The sequence below is a fragment of the Bos mutus genome, chromosome 6 (genome assembly GCF_027580195.1).
Source record: "Bos mutus isolate GX-2022 chromosome 6, NWIPB_WYAK_1.1, whole genome shotgun sequence".
Lineage (NCBI taxonomy): Eukaryota > Metazoa > Chordata > Mammalia > Artiodactyla > Bovidae > Bos > Bos mutus.
This window is the reverse complement of record NC_091622.1, coordinates 58073809-58092462: the sequence shown is the minus strand read 5'-3', so window position 1 is coordinate 58092462 and position 18654 is coordinate 58073809. Positions and strand designations below refer to the sequence as shown.

The 18654-nt window shown below is 42.4% G+C and overlaps 1 protein-coding gene across 5 annotated transcripts in view; it reads right to left on the bottom strand.

Annotated features, from left to right (window-relative positions):
- Positions 1 to 18653, bottom strand: part of FAM114A1 (family with sequence similarity 114 member A1) — a 67794-nt gene extending 49141 nt beyond the window's left edge. For 2 of the 5 annotated variants that reach the window (XM_070372265.1, XM_070372266.1), the window contains exons 1-2: positions 18497 to 18653; positions 10135 to 10490 (exon numbers count right to left, since the gene is read on the bottom strand). In XM_070372265.1, coding sequence (XP_070228366.1) covers positions 10135 to 10482 — 348 coding nt within the window. In that variant the 5' untranslated portion in view covers positions 10483 to 10490; positions 18497 to 18653. Of the gene's footprint in view, positions 1 to 10134; positions 10491 to 12408; positions 12504 to 12527; positions 12548 to 13154; positions 13231 to 18496 lie in introns of those variants that run through there. The other 3 variants (XM_070372267.1, XM_070372270.1, XM_070372268.1) reach the window with 3 other exon arrangements.
- Between the last annotated feature and the right edge of the window lies 1 nt (position 18654).

The window sequence follows — 18654 nt, the reverse complement described above, 5'->3', positions numbered from 1 at the left end:
AACTACAGTTTTAACACTAAGAAGCAAAAAGCTATGAAAGTTGGCTGACATTTTTTTTTCTGTTTGGAAACAATGAGAAGCTTGTTAACGTGAATGGAAATACTCAAGATTCATGACAGTCTGCTTTCATTTTTGGAGTCTACATTGATTTACTTCACTTGAGCAATGAAGCCAGTGGCAATTTTATACCATGATGAAGACAGATGTAAGTTGGTGATTAATATAATTCTTTCATGGGATAAATCACTACCTATGTGATTAGGGAAAGTTAATACACTTAGGGGTGACAGCTTCTGACTCAAATTTACAATACTTAATATGCTCTGACAGCTGGTAATTGACTAGCAAATGGAAATAAATGTTAAATGAGTCTAGAACTTTTTGCAGTATAAGTGACTACTTCAATTGCTTTATTAATAAAGCTTCTTTGACATTGAGCTGTGACTTCTTGATCAGCTACAAAGAATGGCAAATACTCAAATAACAAAATGTGTACATTTAACATAAAAACCATATAAACTGTTTGACATGGACTGGAAATATATCCAGTGGAGTACTGTAAATATATCCAGTGGAGTACTGTCTCCACTTTAAGTGGCTTTAATGTCACATGCTTATGAGACTATAAAGTAGGCAGCATGGATCTACTCAGGTATCCCATTTTCATATATGAAAAATTTAAAACTTTCTCCTCATCCTCACCCATGTAACTCCCACCTCCTTTAACAGACGACTTTACATCCTAATCCATAGAGAAACTAGAAGCCATCTGATAAGAACTCTGTCAACTTCCTGCCCCCTCCCCCTAAACTCTCAGAAGAATACGAGTCATATTGTAACAGCAAATCAGACTTGGCTTGATCAGGAGGGATCTCCAAAACCCAAATGGAGATTATTGATACATCTATAAGTGTTGTATGCACCTAAGAAGATGAAAGAGTGCAAGATTCTATCAAGTTCCAAGTTCTTTAAATAGAAAAGACATTTACATATCGGATATTCCATTTAAAGGTCTTTATCATTAAATAGAAAATTTATTTATTTTTAAGTTATCAAGTAGAAAAATATGTATACATCTTAGAATTCCATTAAATTCAAAGGTTTTCAGTACTTAAGATAGAAAATATATGTACCTCTTTTAAAAGATAAAGACCAACCTGATAGTCCTATTTCCTTTACTAGATTAAGATTTAGAGACTATGTATATAGCTTTGGTCTTGGGATATGGACAGAAGAAGTTGTGAGACCAAACCCTCTTTAAGTTTTGTAACTCATGACACAGCTGTTCTAAGGAGGGGCTCAGTGTGACATTTGGGAGGATGTAAATTGCTCTGATGCCAGCATCTCTGTTAAAATATTTGCTAAAAAAGGGCCTCAGTTGTTCCCAAGGAACTTTCTTTCTTGGTTAGTATGCATCATTCAACTCCAGGGAGATTTCAAATTAAGTATAGAAAGGTTTTAAAGCATGGAAGTCATACAATTAATCATTTTGTGCATATTTCTTCTTTTCTGTACTACTGACGCTTAAAGGAATTCGAGTGATTAGAGTGACAATGTTTTGAAAATCAATTAAAAATGAATAATTGAATTATCAGACTTCTGATTTTTAAGTTGAAATGTACCTAAATTTATGCATAATGTTTGAAGTCAAGTGGGCCTTAGGAAGCATCACTATGAACAAAGCTAGTGGAGGTGATAGAATTCCAGTTGAGCTATTTCAAATCCTAAACGATGATGCTGTGAAAGTGCTGCACTCAATATGCCAGCAAATTTGGAAAACTCGGCAGTGGTCACAGGACTGGAAAAGGTCAGTTTTTATTCCAATCCCAAAGAAAGTCAATGCCAAAGAATGTTCAAACTACCGCACAACTACACTCATCTCACATGCTAGCGAAGTAATGCTCAAAATTCTCCAAGCCAGGTTTCAATAGTATGTGAACTGTGAACTTCCAGATGTTCAAGCTGGTTTTAGAAAAGGCAGAGGAACCAGAGATCAAATTGCCAACATCCGCTGATCATTGAAAAAGCAAGAGAGTTCAGAAAAACATCTACTTCTGCTTTATTCACTATGCTAAAGCCTTTGCCTGTGTGGATCACAGCAAACTGTGGAAAATTCTTAAAGAGATGGGAATACCAGACCACCTTACTTGCCTCCTGAGAAATCTGTATGCAGGTCAAGAAGCAACAGTTAAAATTGGACATGGAACAACAGACTGGTTCCAAACCAGGAAAGGAGTATGTCAAGGCTGCGATTGTCACCCTGCTTATTTAACTTATATGCAGAGTACATTATGAGAAGTGTGGGGCTGGATGAATCACAAGATTGCCAGGAGAAATATCAATAACCTCAGATATGCAGATGACACCACCCTTATGGCAGAAAGTGAAGAAGAACTAAGGAGCCTCTTGATCAAAGTGAAAGAGGAGAGTGAAAAAGTTGTCTTAAAACTCAGCATTCAGAAAACTAAGATCATGGCATGCGGTCCCATCATTTCATGGGAAATAGATGGGGAAATAATGGAAACAGTGATAGGCTTTATTTTTGGGGGCTCCAAAATCACTGCAGATGGTGATTGCAAGCCATGAAATTAAAAGATGCTTGCTCTTTGGAAGAAAAACTATGACCAACCTAGACAGCATATTAAAAAGCAGAGACATTAATTTGCCAACAAAGGTCTGTCTAGTCAAAGCTATGGTTTTTCCAGTAGTCATGTATGGACGTGAGAGTTGGATCATAAAGAAAGCTGAGAGCCAAAGAATTGATGCTTTTGAACTGTGGTGTTGGAGAAGACTTTTGAGAGTCCCTTGGACTGCAAGGAGATCCAACCAGTCCATCCTAAAAGAAATCAGTCCTGAATATTCACTAGAAGGACTGATGCTGAAGCTGAAACTCCAATATTTTGGCCACCTGATGCGAAGAACTGACTCATTGGAAAAGACCCTGATGCTGGGAAAGATTGAAGGCAGGAGAAGGGGACGACAGATGAAGAGATGGTTGGATGGTATCACTGACTCGACGGACATGAGTTTGTGTTAAGCTCTAGGAGTTGGTGATGGACAGGGAAGCCTGGCGTGCTGCAGTCCATGAGGCTGCAAAGAGTTGGACAAGACAGTGACTGAACTGAACTGATGGAACCTAAGGGGTCATTCAGTCCACTCCATAAATTTAAGATTTACAACAATTCTTAAGTACTCAGCAAGATCTTGTTTAAGTAGGTAAATGAGGTACTTAAAAAGTAGATAGAGTATATTAAATTTATACACGTAGATAAAAAATATTTGACCATGTTTAAGTTGCCATAAAGGACCAAGCATTAATCAAAAGCCCCTTGAACATGAGTGTTCAATTATGCTAGACTTCTAAATAGAGTAAGATTTGTGAGATGAATACTACAGAGAATTGACATTTTGATTCTATAACCTTAATAAATTGAATACTAATTGTTCAAACCAAGTTGAAAGTCTGAGTAGTGTTTTTTTATGGACAAAACACTGGCCTATATCAAAACCCCATTTCAACACAAGTCTAATTTTACTGTATCCCCCACTCACAATTACTTCTTTCCCTTCTATCATAATGGAAGTGGTATCTTCCTCTTGGTTGTAATTATCACCACCATCTGATCTCCTCTGGGCCTGGGAAGGTTGGTTCTCCCTTTTCTTCTGGCTTTTCAACCTTTCTCTACTGGCTGCTTCCCACATTTAATTATGTGCACCATCCTCCATCTTAAAACAAGCAAATGAAAATCACGATGACAAAATGTTTTGTTTTTTTTTTCCCCCAACTTGTCTGGTTTCTGTTCCATGTCTTTCTTTCTTCTTTACCTCTTAAAAAAGGTGCCTACCTTCTGAATCCACCCCCTCCACCCACCACAGTGACTCTTCCATGGTCACTGTTTCATGAAACCATCCTTATCAAGATCACAAGGGCTCCCTCATGGTCAGAGCTATGGACTCATTATAGTCACTTTATTTCTTGACCTCTCAGTAGCACCAGAAGCTTAACCACTTTTCAATCCTTAAAAGATTCTGTTCTCATGACCTGGCTTCCATGCCCTATCTTCTTACTCTTGCATTTTTTGTCTTTCCCTTATCATGATGATTTCAGTTTACTTTAGAAAGTTTCCACACATATTGTGGGAGCTCCTTAAGTTGCAACCCAACTGCTTCAAGCATTCCAATAAAGTACACATAGTCCAGGTGGTCAGCTGGCATCCTAATCAGAAAAGGCATACTCCAGAGGCAGCTATAATGAACACTTCTATTATTCACATCTCTATTAACATCTGAGGCTTTGCAAATTAGCATACTGAATTACAGAAATGGGCTTTAACTGGTAAACATGGTAGACTGGTAACTAGCATTTTGAATACCTGAAAGGGGTTCTAGATTGTGAAATTAAAGGTATTCAACACTAGTTGGTGATTAAATATATTTTAGAGCCTTTTCCTACCTTTACATGAACAGGGTAAAAGAAAGGATTTTACCCTGTTCTAAGTGGTCTTCTATTCATCTCTGAACTCTGGAGAATTCTGGTTTCTCAATGCCAAGTATAAAGGACGAAATCTCTGCTCCTAGATTTCTAGGCATTTGCCTTGAATGAACCTTTCACTCGAAGTAGTGGTCAAGGCATGTAAAAGGTCAGATCAATGGAACATTCTCAAGTCTACATGAGTTTTCATGAACTATTTTAAACATTTTTGTTAATTAATGTTTAATTAAAAAATGTCAGTGTGGTATAACATGATTTGAAATTTAATTTATAGAATGAACTTTACTGGCAACCACAACCTATCAAACAGACTCTAAGAGCTGTTCATGACCAAATTGACTTAGAAACATAGACTTCAGGGCCAGGTCCCTGGCCTTTGATTTTATTTATTTATATATAACACCTGGGCAATCTGACCCACTCCCATACTCCCATTAACACCCAATGGCTAATGGCCTCCAAATCTCTCCCCACCACCTCCCCTGGGCTCCAGACCACTATAATCAACTATCTACAAAATATCTTCACATGGATGTCTCATGGTATGTCCAATACTGAGCTCACCATGTTCTCAATCTCACCTGAATCCTCAACTAGTTCTTCTGTGTACCAATATTAGTGATTCCCAAACACTGGTCCACAGTCTGACACTAAGAGTATTACCTGGGGGAACTTACTAAAAATACAGTGTCTTAGCTTCCACTGTGATCTTTTAAAGAATAAGAACCTTTCAGGGTAGATCCCAGGAATCCAAACTTCTAACAAACTTCCCCGGTGATTATAACACACCACCAGATTTATGAAGCACTGTCCAATGCAACTGAGCTTCCGAGGTGGCCCAGTGGTAAAGAATCTGTCTGCCAGTGCAGGAACCACAGGTTTGATCCCTGGGTCAGGAAGATCCCCTGAAGGAGGAAATGGCACCCCATTCCAGTATTCTTGCCTGGGAAATCCCATGGACAGAGAAGCCTGATACAGTCCATGGGGTTGCAGAGTCGGACATGACTGAGAGACTAAGCATGAATGCTGCTGCTGCTGCTAAGTCACTTCAGTCATGTCCAACTCTGTGCGACCCCACAGAGGGCAGCCCACCAGGATCCCCTGTCCCTGGGATTCTCCAGGCAAGAACGCTGGGGTGGGTTGCCATTTCCTTCTCCAATGCATGAAAGTGAAAAATGAAAGTGAAGTCGTTCAGTCGTGTCCGACTCTTTGTGACCCCATGGACTGCAGCCTACAAGGCTCCTCTGTCCATGGGATTTTCCAGGCAAGAGTACTGGAGTGGGTGCCATTGCCTTCTCCGAAGCATGCATATGCATGTCCAATACAACCAAAAGGTAACAGCTACCATCTGGTTGCTCAAGTGAAAAATCAGATGTCTTCATGTGGCAAGTCATAAAAAAGAGAAACACTCCAATAGAACTGGAGCAAACTCTACTCACTCATTTAAGAGGCAAAAATCTGTCATCAGCAGATCTTGGCCTATGTTCTCTCACTTTTGTCTCTGCTGACAGAAATTTTATTGTTCTTAAGCACCCTGCTTTTCCTTTTCTAGGGAGAGAACTAGTGAGTGGTAGTCTGTGTTTTCCTTTGAGTACTTTGAGTGGTAACATTGCATTCTTTACTTTCTTCATGATTGGCTTTTTAATGTATTGGTATAGGACAGTAGGGATGAAATTTTTTCAGTCTGGGTAATATTTCTTAATGCTAAGAATTTAGGGAAATTTGAACTAGATTAGATCTTTTAGGGGCTGATAGACTAGCACATGGGCGTCCCTCATAGCTCGGAGGGTAAAGAATCTGTCTGCAATGCGGGAGACCTGGTTTTGATTTCTGTGTCAGGAAGATTCCCTGGAGAAGGGAATGGCTACCTACTCCAGTGTTCTTGCCAGGAAACTCCATGGACAGAGGAGCTTGGCAGGCTATAATCCATGGGGTTGCAAAGAGTCAGACATGACTGAGTGACTTTGAGAGAGAGGGAGAGACTAGTACATAATAAGGTCCCACAAGATTTCTGGGAATAAATGTCATTCCAACCTAGCACCCACGACAAACATCTCTGAACTGAGGATGAAGACTACACCAACTCCTTAAGATTGATTTGGGTGCTCCATCTCAGGCTTCCTTGTGCCTGGCCTATCTAGTATATATCTAGTACACTAAGACACACTATGAAGTGAAGTGTTAGTTGCTCAGTTGTGTCCAAATCTTTGTGACCCCACGAACTGTAGCCCTCCAGGCTTCTCTGTCCATGTGATTCTCCAGGCAAGAATACTGGAGTGGATTGCCATTCTCTTCTCCAGAGGATCTTTTCAACCCAGGGATAGAATCTCCTGCATTGCAGGCAGATTCTTTACTGTTTGAGCTACAGGAAAGTCCAAGACATACTATAATTGCTTTCATATAACACTTCCTTTCCCAACTAGATGGGAGGCATCCTGAAGATAGTTACACTACCCAGCTTCTGGAGCATAATACATCGTGTCATGGGGCTGGTAAAGATTTAGACTCTAGTCCAACCTCCAAAGTTCAAGGGGGCCTGGGGACCATCTCTTATGGATGTTGTGGTGTGGATTCCTGAAAGAAGCCTTAACTCAATGGTTTCTGAGTCTGTACATCAGAATGGATGACAAAGAGAAGGGGCCCTAAAGACAGAGACAGCTTCTCTGAGTGCATCAACTGTGATGGTGTGACCCTTCAAAGAAGACGTGCCAGCTGAGTAGCTGGCAGAACCATTGGCCCCAGAGTGCCTCCTGGTCACACCGTCCTGCCTGCCAAGTGATGGCTGCCATGCTGATTCAGGCAAAGGGGAAGCTAATAAGGTGAATTTTAAGGGGACCAAGACCCAAAGTAACTAGATACCACTTATAGAAAAAACATATACATTTAAACCCATTATCACAAAATCTAGTGTGTCATAGAAGAAACGACTTCCTCAATGACTATTCTGCCAGGTTTTTTAAAAAACAGGCATTTCCCCTTAGAAACTTTTTTTAAGAGGTGATGAGATTCTCTTAAACTCGAATACATCTAGGACCAGACAGGCTTTTGAACTTTTCCTGAAGGACTTGTCATTCCTCAGCAGACCTGTGTTCAAGATCCAACCAACCAATGTACAAATGAACTTTTGATTCAAGATTTTTTGCAGAATTCATTCTCTTCTGGATCAACAGAAAAATGGTTGTTTTCATCACCGCAAAAGAACTTCCTGTAAGTGTGCAATGAAGAACCAATAAAATAGAGCAAACGAACAATGCTTGAAGATGAAGCACCCAACTGAATTCTTCTAATATCAACTTAAGACAAAAGGATAAGTTGCAGAGAGAGAGAGAGTAGAATCCCCTTTTCAAGTAATTATTAAGAAGAGACTATATCTGTACCTAGTTAGAAGGTTTAAATGTAACCTGGGTGAAAGAGATATGTTTTCCTCTCAAGGCCCTTCCAGCCACCTGTATTAACTTTCTGTTTTCTTAGAACCAACATGCTCACAGGAATTCCTCCCACATCCTGCTTCTATCTGAGCTCCTGATGCAACGCCCCCCGTCTCCTGCCACCCACCACCCTCGCCACCCCCTCAACACACACAGGCAGAGCCACAGCTCTAACTCTGTGGCCAGTCTCTGAACTTCCATTCAGATACTTTGTGAAGCTTCATGATAAGGAAATGCTCCCCTTTTCAAAGCTATCGGTAGGGGAGGGGAGGTGCCGGGAGGGGAATACCTGTCTGCCAGTTGGCTCTTTCTCTCTCTCTGTAGCATTAAGGAGGTTTACAAAGTGCTCTCAAAAGCAGAATTCATTCGATTTGCTCAAAATGTAAGAAGATGGATGTGTAGGAGCATCCTGACTTTTTATTTTGCTATCTTTATTAGCAAACTTGTTATAACTTTTAGAAGTCTGAAACTGGCATGTATAATCTAGCCTTCATGAGCACACATATCACGACTCAATGAAGCTCTTATAGCTTCTTTGAATCATCTTCGGTCAGAATGTCATGGTTAAGATATATATTTTTTAATGTACAAAAGCATGTATTAATAGTAGCAGTTACAATAACAACTGGGAACCAATGCGCCCCAGTAGAAAGACAGCATGGAAGGAACACAGGTTCCAAAGTCAGGCACACAAGTTAGTACAGGTAGAGGGCATATCCTATTGGTTACGTTTCTCTGGAGAATTCAGACTACTATCCACCCTGTCATCATTCTTTCTTCCCCACTCCCAATTATTTCTCAAAGCTCTCTCAGTGGTTGAAATGTTCAGCTAGAGTTGAGACCCTTTGATCTAGAAATTCTTAATCCCTCAGGGGGTCCATGGATGGCTTTAAAGTGTCTGTGATATCATGGAACTCATAAACAAAATTTTGCATGTATATTTACATAACTGATCCAAACTCCCAGCTGGTCCTCAGATCCCTTCCATGACATTCAGCAGAATGATCATTTGTTTTTGTTTAAACATCTCCAGTGATGGGAAAACCCTTCCTTTCATCTCATCTTAGAATAATTCTGAGAGTCAATTTGAGGAAACTGAGGCCCAAGAAGTCTGCTTTTGAGTAAAAGAATCACAAAACATTAGTCAGAAGGATACCTCGTGGTCTTCATGGGCAAATTCTTCATTTTACAGAGGAAAAACTGAAGCACAGAGAAATTTGGTGTCCTGCCCAAACTAAGAGAGTTAATGATAGATGGGGGATGGAAGCCCAGCTGCCCAACTCCCCGCTTAGCCTGCCTCCCTCACTGCATGCAGCAGACTCACCTCAAGGAGGGGACGTGTGGGGCACACTTCGGGAGAGCAGGGCCGATCCCCCTACACTGTAGCATCCTTCTAGAAGGCAGGTTCGGAGGAGAGTGGCCCATCTCCTCAAGTCCTGCAGAGTGCCTCCCCACTCCTTCCGGTCCCCACGTGGATGGAGGGAAAGGTGTCAGGAAAACCCAGCTTGGTCATACTGATGTGGAATGAGGTAGTGACATGGAGATACTGGCCTGCCATCCCCCAGAGAGTCAGGTGCAGGCGCTAAAGTGAAGCACAAGGGTGTTCTGCTGTTGTCTCCGGAAGGTGGTATGTGATGATAAAAGGGGAATCTGCAGGTTTCAGATCTTCAGAGTGGGTTTGTAAATATGCAGCAAAATTTAAGTGATGTTAAAGAAGCATTAACTTGTTTAGGGTGGAATTAGGTTCGTTAATAATCTGGACTCGTTATATTCAATATTACAATATCATTCACTTACTGAGTAGCTCCCTTACTGAGCTCACTTACTAAGTAGCTTAATATCTTACTGAGTTGCTTAAGATCTCTGAGCCTGATTGCCTCATCTATAACTTGGGGTTAATAATATCTAGCTTAGAACCTCAAGGAACTGTTGTATGGAGTGAATTACTTAACATATAGAGTAGTTAGGAGAGAGCCTGTTGTGTCCAATAATTTGGTGGTGGTTATTGTTAATAAAAATACAATCAACAAAATGAAAATATTAAAATGACCAATTATTCTCATATATACCTTTTCTCACCAAACAATACATCTCTGATGATAGAGGTAATGTCATAGTGTATACTGAATTCCCAATTCCTAACCTCATAGCTTGGCACAAATCTATGCCCATGGTAGGTATCAGTAAGAACTCGGTCAAATGAACCACTCCTACCGGATCACTCTGTTCTTTCAGGGGTATTTCGGATCCAGGTTCTGCCTCGAGGCTCACAGCATCAACACACTCAGTGAGGGCATCCTCAGCCACTTCTCCGTTGAGGGGCGGCTCCGTGGCGCCAAGGTCTTTGGGCTCCTCAGCGAGTCCAGTGTCAGCAGTCTCTGCACCCTGAACAGCCTCATTTTCATGCACATCTCTTCTGGGATTCACTGGCGTTAGCTCATTTGAAATTGTAGCTGAATCACAGTGCACTTCTGCATCTTTGGGTAAAGTATCACTGTTGGGCTTGTTGGTAATTTCTTCTTTGTCTCCAGAGGCTAACGTGTCATCGCCATTGTCAGACATTTTAATATCTGTTAACAGGATTACAAACAAACAACTTACTCTTTATCTGAATTATTCAATTTTAATTCAAAGCCCTGAATAATTAAATCTGGTGGAGATAAGCTTTTTGCTACCAAGAAGAAACTTTATGCAACCTCTGTGTTGGCCGAATAATGGCCCCGCAAAATATCCATGTCATAATCCTTGGAATGTGACTTGGCTTCCTATGCAGTGAGGTCCTTATATCTTTATTTTAGACTAATGAAATTATCAGGCTTCCCAGGTGGCTCAGTGGTCAAGAATCTGCCTGCAATGCAGGAGATGCAGGAGACACAGGTTCCATCCACGTTCACCTTGTGAATGTTACTTTGTATGGCCAAAAGGACTTTGAAGATATGATTCAATTAAGAATCTTGGATTACCTGCATGGGTCTTAATTGAAATCACAAGTGTCCTTATCAGAGCAAGGCAGAGGGAGATCTGACTGCAAAGAGGAAAAGCTAATGTGATGACAGAAGCAGATTGGAGTGATGCACTCAGAAGATGAAGGGACAGACCACAGACCACAAGGAACACAGGTGGCCACTAGATGTTGAAAAGTCAAGGAAAACATTCTCCCTTCAGACTCTAGAACTCTAAGAGAATACATTTGTATTGCTATAAATCACTATGTTGGTTGTACTTTGTTGCAGTAGCAGTAGGAACTAATACAGACCTACAGTGCTATCTTTAAACTTTCATGGATCTTTCACCTGGCATGAGGAAATATACATATAGGAACTAAGAGTATTATCTGTATCTGTGAAAGTATTTACTTCATATGACTTAATTATATTTGTAGCCATAAGAATAAGCATGGAAAATACCTGAGAGCTTATTTAAAAATGCTTGACATTTAGTATTGCAATTTGGTCAGAAATTCAAATTGAAAAAAACATACATACACAGAAGTGTGCCTTGTTGGGTACCAGCCCATGAAGGTCTGAGCTTTCTTTGGTGAATAGTTTAGATGGGGAAACACAAGGATGAAATGGAATAAAGAAGTGACATATTAAGCCAAATGAGGAATGGAGCCATTACAAAATAACACACGAAACAGAAACCTCTTTATGAAGCTTGTGAGTTATTGCTACCATGTACAACAGTGAAGGTCAATAGAACTTTCAGTGATGATGAAATGTTCTGTATTCATGATGGCAAATATGGTAGCTAAGAGTCACATATAGCTATCAGATACTTGAAATGTGGCTGGTGCAATGGAGGAACTAATTTTTTAATTTAATTTTAAATAATTTTAACTTAAATTTATATAGACATGTGTGGCTAGTGGCTACCTTATTGGATAACATATATTCAGAAGATAGTTCAAGATGATAATTTCCTTGTGTGTGTTTGCGTGCATGTGTGTATGTTCAATCAAATCAGTCATGTCAACTCTTTGCAACCCTATGGACTACAGCCTACCATGCTCCTCTGTCCATGGGATTCTACAGGCAAGAATATTGGAGTGGGTTGTCATGCCTTCCTCCTGGGGATCTTCCTAACCAGGAGTTGAACTCATGTCTCCTGCATTGCAGGCAGATTCTTTATCATTGAACCACCTGGGAAGCCGGATAATTTCAGTAGTCTAAAAAAGAGATAATGACCTCACTATATAGGAAACCAAGTTGCAGGCTAATCAGTGGGTATTTTTGTTGACCTCGGTGTTTACCAACTGGTCAAATCTCTGGTCACTGTTAAAACCACAGTATGTGGGAAGCCATCTCACATACTGGCCATGTGATGACAGTGGCCAACTTACAATTCACGTGCACCTGCCAACCTTCTTGACCCTTCAAACAGTTGTTCCTTAAATTGTCCAGCTATTTTCTTTTATCTCTCCCTTGGTGAATCTTGTCCCTTTCTCACAGTTTTACACACTTCTATGTGTGACTCTCCAATACCTACCTCCATTCCACAAAGGCAGAAAGTAAATTAGTGGCTTCTAGTGGCTGTCTGCAATGCGGGAGACCTGAGTTCGATCCCTGGGTTGGGAAGATCCCCTGGAGAAGGAAATGGCAACTTACTCCAGGATTCTTGCCTGGAGAATCTCACGGACAGAGGAGCCTGGTGGGCTACAGTCCACGGAGTCACAAAGAGTCGGACACGACTGAGCGACTTCACTTTTACTTTCAGTGGCTGAAAGGAGAGGGGATGAGTAATGACTGCTAATGGATGTGGATTTCTTTTGTGGGTGACCAAAATGTCCTAAAACTGAACAGTGGTAATGGCTATACAATTCTGTGAATATATTACATTCACAAAAGACTGTCAGGTGGCTGTTGGTTCAGTATGTTGTTTTAACAAATTTAAGGCCCATTTAGAGTAACTGTCTCCTCTATATTTTGTTCCTCCTAACTGGATATAATTTTTCTTCCTCTGAACTCTCAGAGTGCTTTGCATCTATCTCAGTTCGGATGGTTACAATCATCTTTGATTAGAGTCGTTTGAGTGTTATCCTAATATGTTGTAAATACTATATGAAGACAAGAGTCTTCCTTATTTTGTCTTCGTATTTTATACAGCACTTAACATGGTTTCTTGAACACTGTAGGAAACTCAACAAACATGTGTATTGAGTTATATTAATATTTTGGGGAAGATTTAAAATTAAAGTGTAATTTGAAATGAAAGTAAGCAGCAAATGCCTTTACCTCATTCGCTACTCAGGAGCTATCTTACAGCAAGTGGTTTCAAATGACCCATATTGTCTTTCCTCTGTTCCTTCACCTACAAGATAACTGGGTTAGAATGTCTCTTTTTAAACAAAAATACTTGAATTCTCTGATAACACAACTATAAACAAGTCTGCAGATGGGAAAGGCAAAGAATGCATCCTCCCCTTTGGCTGATACGTTAAGTTTCGGGTATTCAAGGTTGGAGATGGTCTGTCAGTAAGTATGGTCAATGCCTAGTTAAAGGAGTAAAGAGTGATTCTGGCTACCCTGCAGAAAAGGGATTGTTACTGTGGTTTATGGGAGAGGGATGAGATTGAGGGAGGGTAATTGAAAAGCTATTGTCATGTGGAAGCTTATAAAATTTTTGTGAAAACCAGTCAGGACTGGCCTGGACAGAGGTTGGCAAACTACAGCCAGGTGCCTAAATTTGCCTTCCCTCTGTTTTGGTAAACAAAGTTTTATTGGAACACAGACATGCTCACTTGTTTATATAACGTCTGTGGGTTCTCGAGTACAACAGCAGAGGTGAAGAGTGGCGAGAGAGACCACATGGCCCCCAAATTGCAAAGCCTAAAATAGTTACTATCTGGCCCTGTATAAAAAATGTTTGCTGACCCATGGTCTAGGACATTCCTTCACTGCCATGGCCTAGAGTTCTCCTAATTTACCCTTATCCTCACCTGGGGCCTAGGAGTACGAACATAAGGAGATTGAGCACATACTTGGACATCACTTAGATTCCCCTTTTTGTGTTCATCAACATTTAGTCAAAGGCACTGATATTTTAATTTCTTTGTAAGATAATTTGAAAAACCTTATTATTAATCTGGATTATTAAGAAGTTCCAAACTATTTCACTTCTCTATCAGCAGGAACATGAGAATAAACCTGGTTATAATAAACATTTATGGGTGAATAAAAAGCATTAGAAACATTTTATATCTGCTTCACCTTAAATTGTTGTGATACTGTTCCTAGTGCTAAAATATTTCAGCACATACCATGGAACATCTACATGGATTAGTTTTATTTTATGCTCTGGGGGTGGCTGGTTAACATTTTAAATGTCCTATTAAGGAATATACTTTTCAAGGTCTTTAGTTACCATTTCAGATTCTGTAATGGACTGTTCACCTCGTGAGAGGGTTCAACCATCCCTCTCTCTGAACACTATTTATCAGGGGGTACTATTAAAAGCTTCCCCAGTGGCTCAGATGGCAAAGAATCTGCCTGCAATGCAGGAGACCCAGGTTCGAACCCTGGGTTGGGAAGATTCCCTGGAGAAGGGAATGTCTACCCACTCCAGGTTTCTTGCCTGGAGGATCCATGGACAGAGGACCATGGGGGGGCTACAATCCATGGGGTCACAAAGAGGTGGACATGACTGAGCAACTAACACAATACACTATTAAAAGTATTTTTCACTGATAAAATGGAAATGGTGCTTAAAGTGGATTGGCAAGAAATTCTGTACAGGTACTTTCTGCTCTTCCATTTCCAGGGCAAAGATTATACTGAATCCAGGAGCTACTGAGCTTCGCCGTAGAGTTCTTCTAGTTCTTCTACTCATTGCAAGAATACATCAAAGCCTGATTACAGGGTTAGCTGAGTCCTGCCTCCAGGGCCATCCTCACCCAAGGACTAAAAAGACAGAGAGCTAGATCTTCAAATATACAGCTTGTTCTTGTCAGGCTCTATTTGAGCCTGGTTGCTAACGTAAATAGGAGTGTGTGGCGGAACTTCTGAGAGTGGATTGTGGTTCTACAGTTGCACAGAGGAGCCTACCACTTTCACCCATCTCTGATGGCCAAACTGCCTTAGGTCAGGTCCCCTCAACTGTGGAAAAATGACTGCAACAAAACCTGTCTTCCCTGTGGCTACTCTGTATCCAATTATCAACATGAAGCCATTCCTTCAGAAATACACGTGACATTCAGCTGTAAGGAGTTGAACCAATACTGTTAGGAGACATTTATGGACAATTTATTTCAGGAAGACTATATTTTTACATCTTTTCAAATAATCAAAATGGTCAGCCCTACTTTAGCTTCTAATTGTATGTGAACTTTTCTGTTACAAGTCCATATTTTCCCTGAATCTAAACCAAAAAAAGAAAGCTTCGTCCAGATCTTTTTTATTCTGGTAGACCTTGGTCTACTCTGGATGTTATGACAGGAGAGAGGTAGTCATTTTTAAAACAGTGCCCTTCCACCTGAAGTCATTACAAACTGTGTGTTCTAAGACACAGCTGTTCCTATGTAGGGACTGTGGGTGGCCAGGATGCACGCTGTGTGTCCTGGGTTGGCCCCCATCTCTGCCTGGGTGCCCCAGAAGCAGTCGGATTTAAACTCACCCTGATTTATGGTTTGGAATGTTGACCATTACAGCCGTGTCCTGTGGCTTTGATGCTAGGGAGCCTCAACCCACAGAAACAAGGAAGTTTCTTCAGTAAACTCCAAGAAGAGGAAGAGTGGCATATAAAGAAGCCTTTGTGGGCTGGGAATATAAGTTAGTTTTTCGTGAGTCAATTCATTCATCACCTAAAATGCTCCCAGAACTATGCTAGGTATTGGAGCAACAATTTCATGGCTCCAAAAATAAGTTTAAAACGGAAGACATCCTTCAGAAAACGAATAATCTGTTTCCATCTGATTCCTGGTCAGTGAAGGTCCAGGAAACTACTGCCTCTAACACGAAATGGTTAAATGATGATGTAAACAGCACATCACAGCAGGTAAAGAAGTACCTGAACTAGACTGATCTCATACAAGGGAGACCTGGAAAGAGGCTTTGACAGTTATTAAGGCCTGATGGGAAAAAAGCATGTGCTAGGAATGAATCTAGACACGCAGAACGGATGCTATGTGGCTGGGCCAACAGCCACATGGAGGAATATCAAGGGATGGGAGGGATGGATGCTGAGGTGCAAAGAGTTGTGCTCTGATCTCTCTATCTCTCTGCAGGTGTACAGCCCACTCATTCTCGTTGGGCTTCCTCACTTCCTCCTCTGGAGAGTAAGGGTGGACATAACGATCTGCATACTTTGTTCCCCAATAACAGACTGTAGGACTGGGACCGGCCTGTGATGACAGAAAAATGAGGACAAGATAGAGAGTGTTTCATCAGTCTAAATTTATTCAACGTAAAGGACTGCCTTCATCTTCAAGTTTAACCTTCATGCTTTTCTTGGTATTAAAACATCTTTCATTTTATGAAATAGTATTGGAGTGCAGGGATTTGTTAAATGGTCTCACTTGGCAAAATAAGAAGTTGGTAATACAATAAATGCCCTGTGTGAGATCACTGCCTCCAAATTTAAAAAGTGTCCGTCAGTGAAAGACCAGGAACAAAAACTGTGGATGACAGGATCTTAACCAGGTTGCAAGAGTTCCAATGGTACTTGACAAATATGTGTTCCCAGAGCCCAGACTCTTTTTCCTCCAGTTGGCTTCCACACGTCTGCCAGGTAATTTTATGAAACACGAATAAGGACCTATTTGCTCCCCTGTTTAAAAAACATGAGGTTTAAACACCTTTGCATGGCATCTGGGGCCCCTCATAGTCCAGCTCCACTTTCTCTGTAAGCCTCCTGGAACTCTCAACTCACCAGACAGCACATTTTCCATCACTGCCCAGGCAGCTCATAAACATCTCCACCTTTGCTCATGCTGGGTTTTCTGACCAGGATGCCCTGCCTCCAACTGCCTGGCAAAGTCCTGTTTTTGTTTTTTTTTCTCAATGTCTAGAATCACTTTCATCAACTCAATGGACATGAGTTTGAGCAAACTCCAGGAGATAGTAAAGGACAGGGAAGCCTGGTGCACTGTAGTTCATGGGATGGCAGAGTCTGACATGACTCAGCGGCTGAACAACAATGTTACTTTCTACTTTGAAATCTTCCCAAATTTGCCCCACTCCTTCCAATGTTTTAGAAGATACATTGCATAGACTTCTATGGCATTTTTAAGGAGTATTTATTTCTGTATCATTTTTTAAAAATAGACATTTATTTGTCTCTCCTCCAGAACTGTGACCAACAAGCACCTAGCTTGTTTTCCGACACTCTAGTATTTACTGAACTGAAATATATTGTTTGATATTGATTAAAGAGAAACAATGTGTGATGTAAGCCTGGTCTAATAATGTCTGAATCTGTGAGAATCAGCAAGGCTCCTTCCCACCCTCAAATTCCTTCTGCACTGGCTCCAAGGAGCCTCAGATCCCACCCTCAAAGTTCCCTTCTTTTGCTTAGAACTTATGCCCTAAGGAGTTTATCAGATTTTTTCCTGAGCTTAGCAAAGGAAGGAAAGGCAGGGAATGGACACAGGTGAGGTGGGGAAGGGGCAAGGGAGGAAACGAGGGCAGAGAAGGCTCTGAGGAGAAATCCTGCCTACTTAGTTTTCTCAGGGTGGACGAGGTCTTCTGGAGTTCGAGACATTGATTTTAAAAGCCACCCGCTTGACCCTCTCAAGACGTTTAGGATGAGAACTGATGGCATCGAAGGACAGAGAGATCACCCTGACAGTTCATGCAGAGAGTTCTTCCTACTCCAGGAAAGGGCAGTGAAGTTCAGGCGCCTGATCTGAGATGGTTAGAAAAGCCTGGCTCCAGGGAAGAAGACGAGCGACTGGGCCGGCGGGTGGGGGCGTTGAGGTGGGGAGTGGGGCTCAACCTGGGGGCTGTGAATAGAGGTGCTGCTGGCTCAGGGTGCTAGCTGGGGTGGAAGCGCCGGCAGTGCCGGCGTCTGCAGCGGGAGAGATGATGGATGATGAGCTTGGGTGGGAGGGCAAGGCCGGAGCTCGGCTTTTCCAGGCCAAGGGCTGGCGAACCCCGGGATGGGGCTTGCTTCGCCTGTGCCCGCCGCTGCGGAGACCCCGCAGCCTGCCTCTCACTGGGACCTGGGACTTGGGGGAAACTTTTTCAGACTTGCTTTGTGCTGGGACCGAATACTTCAGGAGCACAAGACAGGCTCCGCAGAGGTTCACGCCGGCCGAGGGGGCAGAGCAGGAGTGCGGGCGTGTGGGTGTGTGCATGAGCGTGGACCTGGAGCGACACACACTCACACACACACACTCACACGCCCGCACCCACGCGGGGCCCTCGGCCGCGCCGCCCGCGCCTGCCCGGACCTTCACCTCCAGGGCCGTTCCCTCCGATCCTGTGCCCGGTGCCCAGCCCCTGCCGACTCGGGGAACCGAACGGGATAAACAGAGACGGCAGGGTCTCCCCATCACCCCGCGGCAGCTGTCCCAGCATCCCCCCGCCCCCGCGCCCGCCCGGGGAAGGGGGTGAAGGCGAGAGGTGCCCGGGGCTCTTACCGCTCAGGCGGCCGAGTGCGCGCGGGAGCGCCTCCGGGTCCCGCCCCGCCACGTCGGCAGGGCTGGCGGGGACGCGGCCGGAGGGCGGGCTGGGAGGGGGACAGGGCGGGCTGGCCGAGCTGCCCCGCCCCGCGGCCCCACCAGGGCCCCGCCCCCGT